This window comes from Lotus japonicus, chromosome 2, assembly GCF_012489685.1.
Source record: "Lotus japonicus ecotype B-129 chromosome 2, LjGifu_v1.2".
Taxonomy (NCBI): Eukaryota; Viridiplantae; Streptophyta; class Magnoliopsida; order Fabales; family Fabaceae; genus Lotus; species Lotus japonicus.
Genome location: NC_080042.1, coordinates 78,212,489 through 78,233,480, shown reverse-complemented (window position 1 = coordinate 78,233,480; position 20,992 = coordinate 78,212,489). Strand labels below are relative to the sequence as shown.

Here is a 20,992-nt window from a genome sequence, read left to right as displayed (position 1 = left end):
ACCGCTACCCACCGTCCTCCACCGCACCCTCCCTAGCTCTGGTAGTTCTGAATAATGGTTCTTTCTCTCTACCTTTCGTGGTTGCATCAAAACTTTGTGTGTTCTGATCAAAAGCTACCTGCCTTTATTGAAAGTGGGTAGTTTTTGACTTTAGTGGGTGTTTGTGTCAGAAGAATTGAAATTTGCTAAGATAGTCACGTGATTGTATGCTTTTTTCCTTGGCTATGCGTGTTTTAGTTTTCTTCAGGTCTGGGTTCTTTGTTTTGTTCCGGGCTTGGCCCGTCTTGATTGAAACTTAAGTCATTGACAAAAAAAGTTTTCCACGTGCATACTATGTGTCTTGTGAAGATTCAAAAAAAAAAATATTGTGTGTCTTGTTGGCAGGCCTTTTGTTTATTCTATTCATTTTTTCTTGTTGTTTGTATGTCTTGAGCTATGCCCATTTACAAATGATCAACCTTTGACCCAAAAGAAAAACCTTATATAAATGAAAATCATATGTAACTTTTAATGGGAATGAAATTATTTCTGACAAATAAATAATAAAATAAATATTTCAAGTATTTTAGTATATCTAATGAAATAATTTGTCATGCTAACACGTTATTTATGTCGCAACACGGTAATGTCCGCAACCGCAGCACTTGCAACCGCAATTTAAAATTTTGGATCAGACGTCATATGCGGACAATTAGACTTAGGATTAATCTTGCCCAGGCTCCATAAAAATCCTGGCTCCGCCACTGAGTAGAGGTAATCACTATTTTCGAAGTCGAAATAAATAAGAATACTAAGAAAGTATGTAAAAGCCACATCAAAGCAACTAGTAGAGACTGGATCCATCCATCAAACTACTTGACGGCAAAAATTTATTCACAACATAGATACATAATAAACTAACTTTGTATATAAAATGCTTAGTATATTTATACTCTGTAGACATTAAGTTTATGAACAAGTGAGACTGCTGAATAGATACAAAGAAAGAAAGAACGCTTAAAAGCTAGGTAAAAATCATTTAAGACCATGTCATCAACACCTGGTTGAAGTAGTCCTGCAAAAAAAAAAAAAAAACGAATCAACACCTGGTTGAAGTAGTCAAAGGCACAGGAAAGGAAACAACAACCAGCAAGATCTCTTCATGGACAAGGGTTCACACAAGGAGACATGATTCATCTAAGAAATTTTTCTATGGCCAGTAGAGGTAAGAAGAGATAGACCGCGCTCGTGAGGCCAAATTAATAAATAAATAAATAAGGTAAGACTGTTTGAAAAGCCTATTAGTTAAAAAGGTTATGTTTAGAGCATTCAGAAAGTCTTGTAACCTAATAAGCTGACCTATTTAAGTAAATATAATTATTATAAATATTTTATTATTGTTAAGTCAGATTTATTTTTATTTTTTTTAAAGTGAGGGACGTCAGATTTAATTTATAACATATTGGTAATTGAACTTTTATACTTATTTACTTATTCATAGATTCAATCATGATGTGTTGGCTTATACAATGATTTAATTAAGCATAAGTCTATTTAGAAATAGACTAATAACATTTTTTATCAAGGACATATGATATATATAAAACCTTATTGTTAAGTAAGATTTTAACTAGGTTTTCAAGGCTTAGGAAGCCCAACACAGCCCAACATATTTCCACCCCTACCTATTTTCCTATAACCTTGTTGTCAACTTGTCATGTTTATAGATAGGTTTGTTATAGTATATGTATAGAGATATGTTTGTGTAGGCATTGAGAAAAATGTGAAAGTCCTTTTGTAGGCATGAGCATGTTTGTGTAGGGCATTGAGAAAAATGAGCAAGTCCTTTTTCTTAATGGGACAAATTTGGTGCTTTGAGAAAATGTGCATGGGAAAGTTTGCTAACCACTTGCAACTCACTTCCAAAGCTTAACCAAACACACTCTATGTTGGTCAACTTAAAGGTCATTATGAAACAAATTTTTAAAAGGCTACCAATTCAGACTAAGCTTTCAAGACCAGACGAAGCCTAAAAAGCCTATAACAGACAACAGGCCAAACTAGGCAAGGTCTATTTACACGAAATCTGGCCTGACCTAATCTATTCCCACCCCTAATTGCCAGGCTCAGTTGTTTTTTCAAAATATATATATTGGCAGTATCTATGAGGCAGTCCACTAGTTGAATACTTGAATAATATGAATGCAAGGTCATCACGCAAGTGGGGGCTATATATATTTTGGGATGTTTCTCGAAATAGAATATGGTTACAAACTGTCAACATTATGTTCTCAGACATTACACTAAACCAACCAACATTCAAGCAGTCAGTGAAGAACATATTAACATGTCAGGGGGGAAATTAATTAAAGTAATAATCAGTTAATCACTCTTCAGTCCTCCCTATGGTATAGAAAATAAAGTACCCTGGGCCTAAAAATTTATACAAGTGTAATTGAGAATGCCAACAATGCAATGCATCCTTTAACATAGAGGAAAAGACTCGGAACAAAAAATAGAGTTAATTCAAACCTCAACAAAGGCCTTTGAGGCTTATCTGAAGCCAACATGCCTAGACCAGTAGGCAACACAATGTCTTTAAGACCCTGCAAATGTAAACAAGATCATTGAGCACATACACTAAGAAACAAATTTCAAACTACAAAATGCAGTAGGATCATGCCATAGCTGACAGAGATAAACAGCATCTTAAACCACATTAATGGATGATGGCAAAACTCATTTCCCACTAGGAAAATAAAGAGAGAAAATAAAGCACAAGGTAGAAAAATACATTCAGATTTGGAGTTCCTGAATATGTGAGCAAATTACGGGTCTTTCCTGGAAGTTTCAGTTGCTCCTGCTCCTGCAGAATGTTTAAGCCACCAGAAGAATGAGGCATATGATGCATTGTAATTCAAAAGTCAACTTTAAAAGCTTGTCTAGTTTTCTCACTGTCACTACTAACATTCAGCACATTATGAGTGATAATCCACACCATATATAATTTGCATCTTCAGCCATCACAAGTAATTGGAGGGTGACAAACAACAAAAGAGAGCATAAGTAAGTACAACTGACACACAAGAAAAAGACTCTGACCTGCAAATGTTCAGGCATTTTCCCGATATTTCCATGTAAAGTCTCGATGAGGTACTTCACTCCATAATTTGTACCATCCTGAAACCATACTATTAAATTAGTATTTTTAGGTGTATCAAAAGAAGTAACCATTTTCATACCAAGATTAGTCATGCATACCAATGATTCTAGCACTTCATTTTTTACACCGCATGGAATTAAAGAGTATAATTATGTGCAGATCTTTCAAAATTTAATAAGAACATTAAAAAGTTTTACCTGATTCAAACACAATGTAGCCAACTTTTTATCCTGAAAAGGTATAATTATACAACGTAAGAATGAATCGAACAAAAGAGATAGCATATATTGATATTTATATTTGCTTTGTTAAAGTAATATTTACTAAGTAACAACTAGACATCCTTCTTCATACTTCTACACTACAAAGACAGCCATGATATCAATCAACTAGCCAATGAAATCAAACATACCAATTTGTCCACTGAATACCGCAAGGAACCCAAGTCATCATGCATATCAGTAATCGTACTTCGAACTCCAGAAACCTGTTTAAGGAGCATCAAAATGTTAACCACAGAGTTGTTTTCTTCCCATCATGCTTATAACTGATAATGCAAGTGGATACGGCATTGTCACAATGCACTTTCAACTACATTATCCTGGAACAGAACACAACTGACTTGAAAGAGATTACAGCGCAGCTAACTAACTTGAAAACATAGGCATCTAACAAAATTTTCTATCTTGATATTTCTAAACTTCGAGTAAATCCTGAATTAGTTATGGACAAAAAAATTCAGTAAATTGATTAAAGTAACTGAGTCGAACTCTCCAAGTTAGAAATTCAAGGATTTAGAAAAATAAATGGGATTTGTGATTTGAAGATTTTTAAGAATTGGAAGATTAAAGGTATAAAAAAAGGTAAGCTGCAAGTTCAACTGTTCAAAAAATTACAAAGCCTAATTTGTTGCAGGGAATCAATATAACTGGGGCTTTAAGTGATATAGTAGAAACAATAAATGGCAAGGAATTGTAAATACAGAGAAAGCAACTGCCCTTCTACATAATAAAAAAACCTATGTTTGATTTTCAACTGCCATGAACCAACACCAGAGCCTAATGATCCTGGATAGAGAGAGAGAACAAAAAGGACGCAGCTTGTCCAACATATAGAGAACTTCATATTCCATTATCAATCAAGATTCAAAAACTGTAAAGTATTCACTATAATGACTACAAGCCACTTCATAACTGATCAGAAAAGATAAAAAACAACCCAATGGAGATTAGTTGTCAATTTAAACACACAATATTAACTATTCACTTATATAGATATCCATCAAGACTTTGTTTTAAAAAAAAATAACTTCTAAAGGAAACATGATCCAGTTGTCTGCACGGAATTACTTAGTAATAGTCCACCATCCATGTATATATGCCAAAGTGAGGGAATAAGAATGCATGGATGTAAGTGCATCTAACTAATGTGTATATGAAAATCTGTTGGATTGCATATATCTTTAAATAGGTGAAGGTGCAAGAGTCAAATCTGAATGTGTCCAAATACATACGTCATCCTTAATTGACCGCGACAACTCATTCTGTTTGAGCATTTTGTCATCCAAATTTTCAATTCTCTGGGTCAAATGCTTCTTGACATCCTGCCATTAAAAGTATTGAGAAGCAATTAAAAGGGGCATCAACTATGAGTATTATCCAATTTATACATACTATTTTTCATGTTAAATCCTTAAATTAAATGCATAATGAAAATGAAGTTGGGAAAATAACTTGGAATAAACTGTAGGTCATTTATGGAGCATATGAGTAAATTAACTTCAAGCCCCTGCCCCTTATTAAGCTTATTAAGGACAACAAATGGGCTGAGATCTGTTAAATTGTGGAGGTTTACAGGTCCTATAGATCGATTCTTTATTACAGACAGGTGCAGCTGAGTAGGAAGCTTATTATAGTTAGTTGGAAAAACATTTTTGTGACTGGAAAGATCTTCTCTTCTAAATCATCCAAAGTTCCCTAGGATATGCAAGGCCAGTTTGGTCTCTATTTCACTTTCAATTCAATTACAAAATTGTCACCTTGGTTTCCTGTTTTCAAAGTTGATACTGTGAAAATTTGTATTTAAATTGAAAACAAATGAAAATATAAACCAAGCAGGCCTCAAGTTATTTTATTTTCCATTTCTTATTCCAGTGCTGAAAGAGTTACTCATCAATGGGTCTTGGACTCAATGGATGGGTTCATGCTTTGGATATTACTGCCTCCTGGACACTGATTGCCATATCTAGCCAGATCATATTAAAATAGTTTTTTATCAAATACACTTCTGAAGAGCCAGTTTTTTAATTCACTCCACTTATAACTGCTTATGATATGCCTTGATGATCTTATTTTTCCTGTTTTAAGTCATTTTGTGATTGCATTAGTTTAGAAGCATTACATTTGACACTTTAACAGTCTTTTCTACACCAGCCCTACAAAAGTCATACTTTAATACAAATTACCATATTCCTAACTAAAATGTTGCCATTAGAAAATACAAGTCAAACACCCGCTGTGAATCGAAATAACCAAAGATACATTATATTTAAACTACTTGGTTGAAGGAATATCAAATTCTATGTCAGTAAGGCCTAATACCCTGCAAATGCACACAGGGTAGATGGTGCAATCGCGTGTCACAATGTTGCATGTATTTATGCATGTGCCTAACTAAAAACATAGATATAAAAAGAATATCGTAAGCAGGTAATGGACACCTACAGCAATGACATCTGTGACATGGTGCAGCTTTTTGTTTAAATCTGTAACAGCTTTTTCCATTTGACGTTTAGTCACGTACATAAGATCTGAGAATGAAATGCCCTAATATTGGAAAAGGAAGAACAGATTATATCAGAAATTGTAAATGAATTAAATCATTCATAAGAATTATTTGTAATCAACCCTTAAATGAGATAAAAACCATAAACCAAAGAAATTATTCAAAGAACATGCAAAAGTCCAAGCAGTTCCATACCTTCCATCTCATGTAACCATAACCTAGAGCACCCAAGGCAACCGCTGGAACCACGAGAGATGGTAAATTACCTGCAAAAAAAAGAGCAAACACTACAAAGAAAATAAAGGAGCAGACAAAAGATGCAACATGGTCTACAGTCTACACAAACACATCAACACGGTGACAACCATATGAAATGCTGAGACACATGAAAAGTAAAGCATGGCAGCTATATTAGATGGTTGAATAGAACATATTACCTTGTCCTGAACCTCCATTCACTACTGTTATTGGCCTGTTTGATGCCAACTGCCTAACTTCATTAGCCAATCGACGTACCTTGTGCAAAATGAAACTAATTTCGGCATGAGAAATTTCAAATTCTCTTTTAAAAGCATTTTGGAACAAAAAATATTAAGACATTTTCAACCCGTTTGTTACCTGAGCAGCAATGGCATCAACATATTCACCTTCACCTTCAGCCTGATCCCCAGACTTCTCCAATCCCTTCACCAGCGCCTACCATAAAAACAAAATAAAACACCATTAGCTTGTAGAAACAAATACTGATACCCCGAATAACAAAAAGTACCAAAAAAAAACAAATTCCCAATCCTACAATTAGTTGTAGAAAGGCAGATAATTTACAAAGGCCAAAGGGAACAAAAAAAAACTTGGTAAGTTTTAGTATGCGTTTGGATTTTTGTTGAACTCAATGTGGATGATCCGCACTGAAGCCAACATGTCAAAATCAGGCTTGTTAATAGCGGGCAATAGCGTTATAACGTAGCACCCTGGGGTTCACCGCTACTCCACTATTCACCGCTATAGAGCCGCAATAGCGCTCGAACTAGCATTTTTTGGGCTTGCCGCTACACTACGCTATACGCCATTAACAACCCTGGTAAAAATTCTCTGCTTCTCCGATCCATGTTAAACTCAACGTGGCAAATTCTAGTTTCTATGTGGCTCTAACGCCAAACCAAACAAGTACTTAGTTTGAAATTATGACTCCAAATTTATTGGAGCCAGGGGCATTAATGGTAAAACGTGCACTCTGAAACCCTATCTACGCAGAAATTATCACTCGCCTATGCACAATCTCACCGATTCCAATAACGCCCTACAAGATCAACTACTCGAAAACGAAAAAGCAACTAACTAATTGTACAGTTTTCGCATGCGGAATTCAAAAATCACACGACAGAGGGAGTGGAATTTGTACCTGGAGGTCGCCGATCAAATCGGAGAGTTTTCCGTTTTTGATGAGGACGGTGCTGGTGTAACCTGAAGGAAGGAACGAAGAGAGTGAAATCAAATCAGATAATGATGAAATTATGAAATCATGAAGAAGAGATGAGACTGTGTGTGTGTGTGAGAAAGAGAGAGGTACCAGCTCCAGCTATGATGAGGATCTTGGACATTCCGATTCCACTTTGCATAGCCATAGCCATGGCGGGTGAGCGAGCGAGCGATACGCAGAGGAGAGAAGAAAACGGAACACGGTGTTATTGCTGTGTGTATATATACTTTGAAATATTGGCCCTCTTGTTCAATGGTACGCATGGCAGTGAGGGAAACGAGAACTGGTTCCACAAGTGACGTCGTGAAATTTTATTTTTTATTTAAATGGAATTGTTTTCTATAACTCCTAATTTTGTTTTTTTACTTTTCAGAAAATTAAGTCTATAATATATGTGAAAATAACATATTTTTCAGATTTTGGATTTATTAATAAAAAAAGTTAGTTTTTTTTTTTAGATAAAAAAGTTAGAGTTGAAATGAATCTACATCTACATCTACTTCTACTTAATGGGGAGTTTGGAAAGCACTATTCATAAGAGATATTTCATCTTGACCATTCATCTTCAATTTTAGCCTACGGTAGAGATCTAAGTTACTTCATCTGCTTTTGTCAGCATTTTCTTTTGTAAACGTGCATATTCCTCATTTTACGCTGGAGTAGTACGATCCAGCTCAAAAGTTGAATTTGATGTCACATTCCACTGTTCCAGAGCAAGATAGGACTGCCATATCTTAGTGAAAAGAGAAGAACAGAACGACAGCAGAGAACAGATCTAAGAGCAAGTCCAAAGATGAAGATGAACCATAAATCCACCGAAATTCATGGATTAAAAAAATAATGCACGAACGAGCTTCCTTTGCGAGATTGGAGACCGGATCGTGGCGGGTCTTGGCCGGAGCGTGGCTTTTGAGGCAGATCAGGTTGTTTGGTGGTGGATCGGGGCGTTTGGCGGCATTGGGACCGGAGATGGGAGCGTTTGTGGCCAGAGAGGTAGTGACAGAGAAGAAGAAGAGAGGAAGAGGACGAGAGGAGGAAGAAGAAGAAGAACAGAGAAAAAGACGAACTCAGAGGAGAAGAGAAGAAAGGGTGGCTGCTAGGGTTTTTGGACCCTCTCTTTTTTTGTTCTCCAGCTGTTGTTGTCGGCCCAGATCCTCTATTCACCCATCATCTAGGTTTTTCCTTTTGCTTCTAAACGGTTCAATCAACTTCCTTTACGCAATTTCTCTCTTTCCCAATAAATCCCACTGTTATCCTATTCAAATGATGTCATGTTTCTCATAGAGGCATAGTTTTCTCCATTTTGTTTCTCTATAAATACTGCCTTTGTTTTGCTTGGTTCTTCTTCCCATCCTGCAACATTGCCCTATGCTCAATTCTACTTTAATTTTAGGTGGTGGCTCTGCGGAGGAGATGGTTCAAGGGACAACGATGCGGCGGTGACTGAACCTCGCGGTGCTCTGGTGCGGAGGCGAGAGGTGTGCTCTGTTGGGTTCTTTGTTTTATGAAGGTGGTTTGTTGTTTTCTTCCTAGGTATGATGTTTTTAAACTGAAGTTGAAAGCTCAATTTGTTGTCATTCAGTTATTCTTGTGTGTAGGCTTAATTAATTTGTGGGGTTTTCATCGTTGAATGTGATTTCTGCTCCTATTTACTTTCACCTATGACTTTTAAATTGGTAAATTGAAAAGAGAAGGGATTTGAACTTCAATCCTCAATCCTCATAATGAAACTCTTGTTTTACTTTGAAATATTTAAATGTTGGAGATTTTCTTATGCAGTTGAAGAATCATGGTTCATACTCAATAAATTGAGTGATAAACTGAAAGTGTCATCCAGGATCTACAGTAGCTATTTTTGGTATTGTAGGATTCCAATTCTTATGTTTTAGTTTTTAACATTGATAATTTCTTTTATAAGTTCAGAGTAAGGTACTCAACTCAAACTATTAAAATTGAGCATTTGAAAGTGGGTAGCTATAGCGATCAAAAAGAGGTATTGTTGTTGTAGAGTTATATAGTTGACCCATTGATTAAATTTGACAGCCTCTTCATATTGGTATTGTTTTAATCCTAAGATTACATCTGCTATTTTAATTTTCTTTGTTTAAGTTGATGTGTGTGTCTTATTTTGGTTGAGATCTTTCTTCTACCCACTCCCAAACGTCGACGATGATGCAATCGAAGGAAGCAATTGGGAATGGTTGTGTGTTGCAATGAGTAATGTTTCTAGGAAGATTTTTAATGATGGTAGCAACTTCTTTGATTCTACAGGGCTAGGTAAATGCTATTGTTTTCATATATTTGATTTGATTACTTCCTCATTTCATTGTCACGGCCTTTTAACTTGTTTTCGTATTATAACTTAAAACAATTAAATAAAGATGGACTTTCAAGGAGAAACCAACCCCAAATCGTTCATAAGCAGTTGCTATTGCACACTTCTTCCAACCATTTGAAATCATTTTTAAAAATATGCACAAGGTTTATGTTTGTTTTGTTCAAAAGTTGATGGAAGAAATTGACTTTTATGCGATGAGGAGGAAGAGACTACAAGCTCTGTGCATGAAACATGGCATCCCTGCTAATTTGAAGAACAAATAAATGGCGGACAAGCTTTAATTGATTTTTGAGCTCCTTATTAGTATACCTTTTTCTTCAAGTTTTTTTCCTTTTCTTTTGTTTGTTTTGATAGTTTATGATGACCTGATAGTTTATTGATTTGGTTGTTGAACATTTTTTTACCCCATTTGTTTTCTTTATAAATTTTCTTCTTCCTTTCTTTTTCTAATTCTGTTTTTTATTGGATTTGAAGATGCTAGCTTGAAATTTACTCCAAACTTAATAGACTATTACCATTATTTAATTTTTTCACAATGAGTGTGTGCTATATTTTAAATACAATAGTAAAATTATTTAAATTAGCTAAGCACCAAAGCCCTTTGATGGCATGTAGCATAATATCCTTGAAGCCTATATTTGGAGTGGAACACTAAAATCTTCGAGGACAGATCCTTGTGATGGTGTCTTTCTCATTTCTGCATTTTTTTCTTCATTTCCATTATATGACCGCTTTATTAGACGCTTATCTAATGGTAAATGTAATTGGTTTGCAAACAGCAGTGTTTGGTGAGGAAGTACGGTTCTTTTTCAATGCTATCCATATGGTTTTTAGCAGTTGATGTCTAATCCTTGCTACTGTGAAGTTGGTATTGGATTGGATTGGATTGGATTTGAATTTTAAATTTCTTGGCTTCCCGTTTCTCACTGCTTGAGTTGTGTATAAATAATGGTCACAATGTGCAGCTGATAGTCATTCCCTTCTGCCTTGTGATATGTGTGAAACTTTCATAGCCATCCCTTTCTTTGTTGTTGTTAAATTGTGTTGATCGCTTCTCTGCATTTAAATTTGAAACCCATGATTTGTGCAATCCGATGGAAGTTTCTCTGTATAAAATACATGTGTTTGTGTTGATGCTTAGCATTGTGTTGTTTTTTCAGTGAGGCCGAGTCACCGAGAGGTGTAGATGGAGGTGCTTTCAGTTTCAGGAGCTGCAATGTGGGTGGTGAGAGTGATAGTCCCTATGATTCCAATATGGGCCTTGCTGGTGCTGTGGCTGAGGCCAAAGAAGATGGAAAACCTTCTGAGAGATGTCAAGGTCTTCAAAGCCAACCTTGCAAGCTTAACCTTTTCAGTAACGACTCCAAGCAAAACTACATGCTCAAGGTGTGCCTTCCGATCAAACTGTCCACAAATATGGTATGCATGTCGTTTAGTGTTGTTTCTTACTTATTGTGTGTTGAGTTTTGAAACTTCAAAGGGCATGTCTTTTCCATTTTCTTTTTAGTTGTTGTTGGAGAGTGGAGAATCTTTAACGGAAAATTTGTCTCGCTATGTCTATTATTGGAAGGAGGGTTTAAATTATTATTTGTTGCTGAATACCCTTGTCTTGTATCACATGAAGTGAAAATCATGATCAGGGTGTTTTAGTTCTGGAAATTAGCAGTTACTAAGCAAAATCTGATGGCATGATTTTAAATTTTAATTTTTTATAAAGTCAAGTAGCTTAAACTATGACAGACAAATATTGGAATTATCTCCTTAGTTTTTTATTTGTGTGATGTCTGTTCAACAAAGGTTAGACAATATTCACAAAGATATAATACACCAAAGTCTTAGTATTTGACTTAGTCAATATATTCAGAAGGATAGAGGGATTATTGTTCACAATATTTGGTAAATATAATATGGATGAAGGGATTATTGGTCACAAGATTTGGTAAATGTAACAAGATATGGTTATAAATGTACCCATTGGCTGTGATGTTCCCCATATGTTGGGGTTTTGAAATTTGAAATCAAATTATATGACAGCTTCTCTGGTTCTGGTGTAGTCCTCCTTTACTCAAGATTGTTGCTCCTTCTTCGTGAGCTTTACTGTCACCGTTCCTGCCAAAAATCTTCTGCTTGTCTTACCATTGGTAGTTGCAGATCGGCTTTGAAGATAGGAGTGGTGGAGAAAAGGAGACAAAGTTAAATAAATGCAGATCGGCATTGCTCGATTTGCCTTCAATGTGTGTTTTACTATAACTCTTTTGTTCTTACTGATATCATACTATTCTGATCAAACATAGATACAATTGGGTTGTTGTGCATGTAATGACTATCATTTTTCCGTATAGTTTTGACTTTTGAGGACTTTTCTCTATTTTAGATTTTTATTCCATGGTGTAAATTATGTGGTCTTCAATTGTTCAGTTTCTTGGTTCTTGAGTGGAAAAAATATCTTATTTCCCTCTCTTTCTCTTTCAATTATCTTTGGATGGTTGACTCCAAACTGCAGTATCTTGAAATGGGATGATACTCAAATATACCACATAAATGGCTGTGTGATTAAACTCATCCAAATTATATTTGTGCTACTTTCTGGTGTTTTGAAAGATAACTAAGAATGCATTACTTTTTACACTGGCAGGATTACAATTGACTGGAAAGGTATATTGAGAGTAAGAATATATGGGACTAAGCATCATTTTGGACGAGGCCAATAAACAATTAAACTAAGAAAATAATCCTACTTCAAAAGATGATATGGCGGGGAAAATCTATTGCTCCAGCTCTAATCAAATTGAGCATGCTCTTCCTATCTAAGTGCATTTGTGCAAGACCTTACTTTTTTTTTCTTTATATAAAAATCTATGAAACTGGATAAGAAGAAAGTGAACAAGAGAATTATAATTTTAACAGAAATAGTTTCGTGGTTCCACTGGCTATTGGCTATTTTGATTCAAATATTGTTCTTGAACTTTATGACTTTGTTCATTTGGTTCTTGGTCAATTTTTTACTGCTATTGTTTTGATCATTTGCAGTTCCACTTTTGGAGTTGATTTGGTGTTTGTTTGCTAAAATTAGTATTTAAACATTTGAAGTTGAATCACTATTAAATAATATGAAAATAGCTATGCATTTTTATGCTTGCTACCCTTTTGGTGCATATGGCTTACTTCGTGGAGTGGATATACTTGTGATTGTGTATATGATAGCCATTTTGATCGAGAGCTGTCTTTCCTCACATGTTAAAGGGAGTCTATTTGTGTTGGAAACAATTTTTGGTAAAAATCCTTATTGATTTCATCTTGGTCTTGCTCCTCCACCTGCCTGCAATCTTAATTTGAAGTTGATGTTAATGTCATGAGAGAAGTGATAAAATCTAAATTATCTTTTTGGTTGTTAAATGGTTTGTTAACAAAGTGATCTTCAGTTCTGCTCATGCAAGGTTTAAGTAGTCTTGGTTGTTGCATGTGTTGTAGTTCTCTTTGGCATTTCCAATTCGAATCCTCTTCTTTGGTCAAAGGAATTGATGAGATGTGTATGAGCTGGAGCAGGACATAGAGGCCAGGGCTATTTGGCATCAGTGAGCTTGGGTCAAGGACATCTTTTAGGGGCATTTTTTCATTGTCAATGTTTATGATTGTCTGCTGAATTCTAATGATAATATTTTCACGTTTGAAAGTAGTCATGCTATATAAGATTTGTTCAAAATGTGATTAGATCTTCTTTTTTAGATGCCAATAGTCTCTTAAACTTATTTTTGGCTTTAGTGAATGAGGGTGCTTAAACTTAGTCATCAACATATCTTTGCTTCACTTCCTTTAAATCTTGAAAGCATTTTTATTTATTTTTCAGTGTCAAGTCATGCTAAGATGAAAACCAAGCTCAGGTGTCCTCAGCTTGAAATGATCTATGCTTGCAGATACATCAAAGGTCACACATAGAAGAGTCATACTATTGCAAGTATGTATTCATGTTTCAAAACAATATTACTGCTCCTTTCACTCAAAGTTTGGCCAAACTTGCACGAGATACTATGGGATGACTTTGGTATGATGGAACTAACACTTGAAAAAAAGCAATACCCCTTTCACGGCTCCTTTTGTTTTCGCATTATGAAATGCAACCCTGAATCACACATCAAGCTCTTAAAGTACTAAAAATTCAATTTTTTTATTTTTTTTATTGTTGTAGTCATTTCCTAATGATGCATTGATGATCGAGAAAGAGCACCTATGTCCTATTAGTAAAATTGGTTATTGTTATTATGTCTTTTTAATTAGAAATAAAAAACAGGCTTCTCATATTCTATTGATTTCAATATTAAACTCACTTAATTTGTTCATTAAACACATTAACCGATAAAAAATTTCTAGCTTTGTATTAAAATACATTAGAACAATGTTACCTGTTACGACAGTATTTTAGATGAAATGCAAGTACACTTGAAATGCTATATTTTTTTATAAAAAAACTAGGGAATCATCGGCATACAAAAGTAAATTGGTAATCAAAATTGAATTGGTAATAGATCAAACGATGATAAATATTCATGGGTTTAACAAGTCAAAACTTTCATAATAAACATGTCAAGTGTAAAAACTCTGGTTTCAAAAAAAAGTGTAAAAACTCCACCGGTATATCTGTTCTGTTCCATATACACTAAAGCTTTAATAATCAGTTTATTATCACCTATCTACTAGCAAAGTTAATAATAAAATTTGTTCATTTTAAATATAATTATTTAGATTACAAATTACTGGTATGTAAATTAATTAGTTTATTTTGTTAAATTATAAAATTAAAAATCATAAAATGTAGAATCGCTCGTCCGTGCATCGCACGGAAACAGGCTATTATCCTAGTACATACAATTAGTCAATTTATCTAATTCTACCATTTGGAATGGAGTTCTTAAGACGCGGGATTGCCTTCGGGAGGAGTTTTAGTTTAAGGTAGGTTCTGGTGCAACCTCTCTCTAGTATGTTGATTAGTCGAGTTATGGAGTGTTAGCTTTAGCAGCTCCCTTCGTCCATATCTCTGACACTGCCCTTGCCTCAAGGATTTGGTTTGGGATGGAGGCTGGGATTTAACCCCCTTGCAAACTGTTATACCAAACCCGTATGTGCGAGGGCTTCTGTCTATAAGCTCCAACCTGGTTGCTCAGGTTCTGGACTGCTATCGATGGCACCAACACCCCTCAGGGGTTTATTCTGCAGCTGCGGGCGAGGCTGCGTGATCATGGTCTGAAAGCGACGAACTCAGGGGATTGGAGATGGGTATGGAGGATTCACGCGCCTGAGAAGATCAGAGTTTTTGTTTGGTTGTTATTGCATGATGCGATTCAAGGTAGTGATCGAAGATTTGCGTGCCCCCTCGCGGCATCCCCTACCTGTTTCTGGTGCTCACATGGTGTGGAGGACAAGTTTTATTGCCTCTGGGGTTATCCCCAGTCGAGGGAAGTATGGTCGCAGCTCGGTGCCCTTGCTTGGCCACGCTTTTAATGGTTAGGATGTTGGTTTTTGGGTTCGCTACTAGGCTCGATGACAACACTCGTCTCTCTTTATCGCATGCATTTGGGGCTTATGGCGCTGGCGTAATGAGATGGCTCTTGGTGAGGGTAAGTGGACAGGGGGTTTAGTTTGTGATTGGATTCGACGTGAGGAGGAAGAGCATCTTACACTCTTTGGTGATGGAGGGAGTGCAACTCGAGGTTCGTTTTTTGTTTGACCGATGGCAGCCTCCCCCTGAAGGTTTTTGCTCACTTACGGTGGATGAGGCTTTTGGGTCTGCTAAGCCTTGCATGGGAATGACTGGAGTAATGAGGGATGCTTCGGGAGCTTGGATGATTGGGTTTTGTGCTGGGATGTCGGGAGGTGACTCTTTGTCTGCGGAAATCTTGGCTATGACGTTTGGGATCCTACTTCTCTTATGTAGAAGTATATGTCCGGTTTATTGTGAGTCAAATTGTTTGGAGATTGTGAAGGTCCTCAAAGGTAATAATCGCCAGTTTCATGCTTCTGCTATGCCGTTCAATATATTCACTTGCTTCTCTCTAAGGATTGGGTGGTTCGCCTATGTAATATTCCCTAGGAATCGAATGGGCTGTCTGATTCCATGGCCACTGTTGGAGCTAGACTTCAATGTAGCTTCACTATTTTGGAGGAGTCTCCAAATGTAGTGGTCCCAAGTTTGGCATGACATTCGTTAGCTCTTTAGTTCCGTTTTCTTTTTCCCATTCAACAAAAAAAAAATTACTCCTATCACATAGATATAAATTATGAGAGTAACTGTCACAAAAAAAAATGAGAGTACCAATAAATAGAAGAATTTTCAAACTGAAAAACTTGTTTTATTGAATAAAACAAAAAAAATAAAAACAGAATACATAACCAAGAAAAAAGAAAGGATAGAGGGGGGTGCCTGAAACAATGGTACACTCCATTGCCATTAAGCCATGCCCAATCCCAACCCACTCTTTCATCACAACAAAGTCCATCACTTTTAGGGGTTTCAGTCCTTCTTCTTCAGCCACACCCACCACCTCTCTCACCCTTCCATCACTCTCTGTAAAATGCCGCCAAACCGAGCTCTTTGACTCCCCACAACGCCCTCCACCTCCGCCAGGTACTCTTCTTTCTCCAATTCACTCATTCCAACTCAATTTGGTTACTCAATAGAAAACCCTAATTTTGCAATTGAAAAGATGATTCAATTTTCTTATGTAAAAAAATCTGAGCTTTTTGCTGTATTTCTTGTTAACCAATGATATAGAATAATGGGTAGGCTTTGAAATTGTCTAGCATTGGTGTTTTCATGATGATACTGCTTTTTGTTTTCTCTTCAAGATGTGTTTTTTTTATGTGTGTTCACTGTTCAAGTTGTAGATTTGCCGCCCAGGGTTTATGTGGATCACTCCCTTTACAAAGGCAAAGCTGTGCTGACACTATCTCCTAAACCTCCGGAATTTTCGATGTTGGATGTATGTTCTGCTTTGGATTTGTTGGTTTTGTTAATTGATGGAAGTTGTCACTGGTTTTTCTCTGTTCTGAATTTCTAATGTTTGAGTACTAATTTTGTGGAATTTTGAATATGATGTTTGGTTATGGAACATTCTGTTATGTTTTGCAGTCTGGTGCAGTTAAAGTATCTAGGGAAGGTTATATTCTCTTCCAGTTTGCTCCTGCAGTTGGTGGTGGTACACGCTTATATGATTGGAACAGAAAGCAGGTGATTATGATTCTTCTATAACATGGGGGTTGGGGGCAATGCATACCAGAATATCTATAGATTTTAGATTCTATACATAAGTGTTCTGGTCTCTCTAATATGCAGAAATTATTTACGCATTTTGATAGTACTACACTATGTCCACGGATAACATAACACGAGGACAACATAAGAAACAAAGCTGTTAGATTAAATTCAAAATGTTCCTCATAAAATCCAAACCTGAAACTCAAAAGTCTCTTGTTTTTGCTCTTGAAATGCAAAAATGTATGGAACATGTACTTTAGTGAGCATTTTGAATTACGATTCTATTCTGGTATGCCAGCTGTGACATAAGCTTTAATTAGTTGGAAAATGTGGACATTTCAGATGATTAATTTCTTAAATGTAAGAAATTAGTGGAGTAATCCATATTTAAGATATCGACTAGTTTTATGTTGGCCGCCAAGGTCCAACACAACCCTCCTCCTTTACCCGGGCAAATAAAAAATTAAATGTTTTGAAATAAATTCATCTGGCATCCTAAGTTTTGAATAGGCCGTACTTGAGGAAGTTGAGGATAAGGTCACTCTGTATAACTGAAATTTTATTTGTACTACACTAAGTTAACGGGTAACATAACACGAGGACAACATAAGAAACAAAGCTGTTAGATTAAATTCAAAATGTTATATGATATAAGTTTGATCAAATCTTAATCGTTGGGGGTATTACTCTGAGTACCTTAGAATTTTTCATAAAATCCAAACCTGAAACTCAAAAGTATCCTGTTTTTGCTCTATAAATGCAAAAATGTATGGAACATGTACTTTAGTCAGCATTTTGAATTACGATTCTATAATGGTATGCCAGCTGTGTGTTTTTTACCCTAGAGAAACATAAGCTTTAATTAGTTGGAAAATATTCTGGTTTAGTGGACATTTGAGATGATTAATTCCTTAAATGTAAGAAATTTGTGGAGTTATCCATATTGAAGATATCGACTAGTTTTATGTTGGCTGCCAAGGCCCAACACAGATTGACCTTGTCTATAATAAATGCTTTAAATATATATTTTTTCCTCAGTTATCCTATGCTAAACGAACTGGTATCATTGTCCATGATTTGCTTTTCAGAAGGCATAATTAATCCCAATTCACAATTGCTATCTTAATGATTCTAGTTTTGTGGCTTATATTGCCTTTGCGTCTGCATGTTTGGGAGAAATAAAGATATGATTTCATTTCCCTTTAAGACAGCTCATTAGGTAAAGATGTGGGATGTGCAAGGAGAGTAAATGGGTTTGAAGTCCACACTACACTCCTCCTTTCTCGTCCCCTTCTCTCTCTCCATTTGACCTATTGTGTTCTTGAATGAAAAAAACTGATTTCTTTGGATTTATGATTGGCCTTGCTTGAATGCAGGTATTCTCACTATCAGTAAATGAAATGGGAGCTCTAATTAGCCTTGGTGCAAGGGGGTCCTGTGAATTTGTACGTGATCCTTTTAAGGGAAAAAGGTAGTTTCTATGCTGAAGTAATGAATTATCCAACATAACATATTGAAAAGTTTCTCAGCGTTGCATGCTTTATATTGAAATAAAATTTGAATTTGCTTTCCACATGGGAAGGGATAATATGATCATGTGTGTGGATCCACGTATGTTCAATAGATTTTACAATTTTTTTGTTGATTTGATTTTCCGAAGGGACATGAGTTGAGCATTTTGGAAATTGTCTTTTTATGCAGTGATGAAGGTAAAATCAGAAAAGTTTTGAAGGTGGAGCCACTTCTGGATGGTTCTGGTCACTTGTTTAACTTAAGTAATTCCCTTTCCTCATAAACTTTATTGCTGTTGTTTTGTCAAATTGATTTTAGTTTCCTTCCATCTTGCAGTTGTACAGACGATATACTATTGGATTGATTCAATCCTCTATTTTCTGTGCTGCAAATAGCTTACTTAGGGATGCAATATTTTGATAATGATAAACAACGCAATCACTTTAAGGAATGAGTTATTTGACCTATTTTTATTACAATACCTGTAATATTGGTGGTAAACATTTATTTTAATTCTGACTTTGTTTTGGCGATTTTCAAAGGTGTTCAAAACAAGCTCAAGAATGTGGACGAAAGCATCTTTGTTCCTGTTACAAAAGCAGAGTTAGCAGTTTTTAACTCACTTTTCAATGTATGATCTCTCTCCCCTAATGGCAGAATATGCATTGCCATGATTCTCTGATTGTGCAATGGGTAGATGTAGTTGCTGAATGATAAGACTAAAATGACAAGGGTCTAACTCTACCTATGGTTTTTTATTGAATTGCATTATAATATTAACAACCTGAAATTCCTAGATGCAACCTTACTTGATTACTTTAGAGACAAGTTTATTTTGGAAGAACTTTTTTCCATAACAGAAATGGGTGATATTTATACCAGAAAACAGGAAAGAATTAAATCTATTTCATGTAATACACTTAACCTTCACCGTAAGAAAATGACTTGTCTACCAAAATTACGAATATGTTTTGCAGCAAGAAATCATCGAAGTCTTATAAAATTTCTGCTTTCAAATCAAGCATACAATTTATAATTTGGAATGAGAAGCTCCTGATTATGTTTATTGTATATGGTGAAATAGCACTATAATATGTTTTTTTGTTTTGAGTAAAAATGCAATTTGGTCTTTATGAACTCACCTGGTTAATATTTGACTAATTTTGATTGTACTTTTGCTGGTTTTTAATGCAGTTTATCTTGCCATACCTTCTAGGTTGGAATGCTTTTGGAAACTCCATAAAGCCAGGGGTATATAGCCGAGTGCATAATGCCAGCCAAGATACGGAGCAGAATATGAATGGAACAGTTGGGGATAATTTGTGAATATGAATGGAACAGTTAGGGATAATTTGTGAAGTTAAGAGCAGAGGAGGAATTGCAGCGCCCTGTGAGAGCTTCTCAACTAAATTGTGTTAAAATTCTTCATAGTATTATTAGAACACTCATTCTTAATCCTCATTTTTCCTCAAAGTTAGGTCCATAATGGCAAGTGGGATTGCTGGATTCGGTTATTTCCATTTCTTTTTCATTTCCTAGTGAGGACACCCTCCCATGTAATTTGTAAATGAATTCTATCAAGTTAAAAGTTTTTTTTTCTAAATAAACTGAAACTTATAAAAAAATGAAAAATAAATTCATTTTGTGTTTTTTTTTTAAATGGAGAACATATTAAGGGGGATGATACTCTTAGGTGCAAACTCTCTTAATTTTTCTCAAGTTGAAATTTTGTGTTTATCTCTTCATACAATTTTGTTCTATCTTCCTTTAAAAAAGAAAAAGAAAATACTTTCTACTCTCTCATGGCTGAATCCTATTCCATGGGCTGTTCTAGAAAACATGATATTAAATGGACATTAAGGCCCATGAAAGAAGCACCGCATATTGGAAGTTGAAGGCATAATGCAACCAACCCATGAATAGAAGCCCAAATAGGTGTTGCTTTTGGAGACAAAACTGTTTCATTCTCACTCTCATTTCTCTTTAATTTCATTTTCACTCATTTTCTCTTCTATGTTTTTAATTTTTCTATCACATATCTATTGCATTTTTTCATTTTCTCTCATCCTTTCTTACTTTGGTGTAAATGTATGGAAAGAGTGGACAAAAAGCTATTTACTCCCTCCGTTCCTTTTTAAGTGTCGTTCTAGAACAAATTTTTTGTTTCTATTTAACTGTCGTTTTGATGTTTTAGGTTCCATTTTGTTAATTATACCCTTACTTTTTCAATAATTTCACTTCACATTTCTCATAAAATTCTTCTTTCTTACTCCCTCCGTTCCTAATTAAAAGACCTATTATAAAAAATTGCACTTATTAAGAAAACATTAAATGTGTCTAATTAGTGTGTTGGTTTTTTAAAAATGCATACATTCTTCCATATTTACTCTTTGTTATTTTCTCTCACTAATAAATGGTAGGTGGTAATTAAAACTTTGGAATTGAAAACACACCATTAATGTAAGGGTTATATATGGAAGAGTAGAA

At 35.4% G+C, this 20,992-nt stretch overlaps 3 protein-coding genes across 16 annotated transcripts; 2 read left to right on the top strand and 1 right to left on the bottom strand.

The window, feature by feature from the left end:
- Positions 1–885: 885 nt before the first annotated feature.
- Positions 886–7,683, bottom strand: LOC130739871 (uncharacterized). Of its 2 annotated transcripts, none has more exons than XM_057592325.1 (13): positions 7,497–7,683; positions 7,329–7,390; positions 6,545–6,622; positions 6,364–6,442; positions 6,122–6,213; positions 5,866–5,967; positions 4,656–4,745; positions 3,555–3,629; positions 3,340–3,372; positions 3,082–3,159; positions 2,774–2,845; positions 2,512–2,585; positions 886–1,054 (listed from the first exon to the last, which is right to left on the bottom strand). In XM_057592325.1, the coding sequence occupies exons 1-13, from the start codon at positions 7,555–7,557 to the stop codon at positions 1,033–1,035; spliced, it is 918 nt and encodes a 305-aa protein (XP_057448308.1). In that variant the 5' UTR covers positions 7,558–7,683; the 3' UTR covers positions 886–1,032. The 2 variants fall into 2 exon arrangements, with proteins under 2 accessions (XP_057448308.1, XP_057448309.1); XM_057592326.1 differs by having other exon boundaries at positions 6,122–6,192; positions 7,497–7,681.
- Positions 7,684–8,043: 360 nt separating this feature from the next.
- LOC130739870 (uncharacterized) lies at positions 8,044–13,987 on the top strand. Of its 11 annotated transcripts, none has more exons than XM_057592317.1 (5): positions 8,044–8,581; positions 8,800–8,939; positions 10,905–11,130; positions 11,896–11,978; positions 13,216–13,548. In XM_057592317.1, the coding sequence occupies exons 2-5, from the start codon at positions 8,911–8,913 to the stop codon at positions 13,295–13,297; spliced, it is 420 nt and encodes a 139-aa protein (XP_057448300.1). In that variant the 5' UTR covers positions 8,044–8,581; positions 8,800–8,910; the 3' UTR covers positions 13,298–13,548. The 11 variants fall into 11 exon arrangements, 10 of the variants coding, with proteins under 10 accessions (XP_057448300.1, XP_057448301.1, XP_057448305.1 ...); XM_057592318.1 differs by lacking the exon at positions 13,216–13,548 and adding an exon at positions 12,380–13,204; XM_057592322.1 differs by lacking the exon at positions 13,216–13,548 and adding an exon at positions 13,592–13,987 and having other exon boundaries at positions 8,045–8,581.
- A 2,110-nt stretch (positions 13,988–16,097) lies between these two features.
- LOC130739869 (single-stranded DNA-binding protein WHY1, chloroplastic-like) lies at positions 16,098–20,112 on the top strand. 3 transcript variants are annotated; one of them, XM_057592313.1, is made up of 7 exons: positions 16,098–16,363; positions 16,618–16,718; positions 16,868–16,966; positions 18,370–18,464; positions 18,695–18,768; positions 19,048–19,136; positions 19,722–20,112. In XM_057592313.1, exons 1-7 carry the CDS (start codon positions 16,168–16,170, stop codon positions 19,746–19,748), a joined length of 681 nt encoding a protein of 226 aa, XP_057448296.1. In that variant the 5' UTR covers positions 16,098–16,167; the 3' UTR covers positions 19,749–20,112. The 3 variants fall into 3 exon arrangements, with proteins under 3 accessions (XP_057448296.1, XP_057448294.1, XP_057448295.1); XM_057592311.1 differs by having other exon boundaries at positions 16,103–16,363; positions 19,700–20,112; XM_057592312.1 differs by having other exon boundaries at positions 16,106–16,363; positions 16,624–16,718; positions 19,700–20,112.
- The last annotated feature ends 880 nt before the right edge of the window (positions 20,113–20,992 follow it).

What these genes read in the sequence shown, in the direction of transcription:
- LOC130739870 (XM_057592314.1), top strand. Translation starts at nt 8,911, where the DNA reads ATGAAGGTGGTTTGTTGTTTTCTTCCTAG. An exon ending in GTTTGTTGTTTTCTTCCTAG is followed by an intron (nt 8,940 to 10,904) that starts GTATGATGTTTT and finishes TTGTTTTTTCAG; the next exon opens with TGAGGCCGAGTCACCGAGAG. An exon ending in TCAAACTGTCCACAAATATG is followed by an intron (nt 11,164 to 11,895) that starts GTATGCATGTCG and finishes TGGTAGTTGCAG; the next exon opens with ATCGGCTTTGAAGATAGGAG.
- LOC130739869 (XM_057592311.1), top strand. Translation starts at nt 16,168, where the DNA reads ATGGTACACTCCATTGCCATTAAGCCATGCCCAATCCCAACCCACTCT. An exon ending in GATCCTTTTAAGGGAAAAAG is followed by an intron (nt 18,465 to 18,694) that starts GTAGTTTCTATG and finishes CTTTTTATGCAG; the next exon opens with TGATGAAGGTAAAATCAGAA. An exon ending in TTTTTAACTCACTTTTCAAT is followed by an intron (nt 19,137 to 19,699) that starts GTATGATCTCTC and finishes TTTTTAATGCAG; the next exon opens with TTTATCTTGCCATACCTTCT.
- LOC130739871 (XM_057592325.1), bottom strand. Translation starts at nt 7,557, where the DNA reads ATGGCTATGGCTATGCAAAGTGGAATCGGAATGTCCAAGATCCTCATC. An exon ending in CTACATTGTGTTTGAATCAG is followed by an intron (nt 3,160 to 3,339) that starts GTAAAACTTTTT and finishes GTATGGTTTCAG; the next exon opens with GATGGTACAAATTATGGAGT. An exon ending in AAATGCCTGAACATTTGCAG is followed by an intron (nt 2,846 to 3,081) that starts GTCAGAGTCTTT and finishes AACATTCTGCAG; the next exon opens with GAGCAGGAGCAACTGAAACT.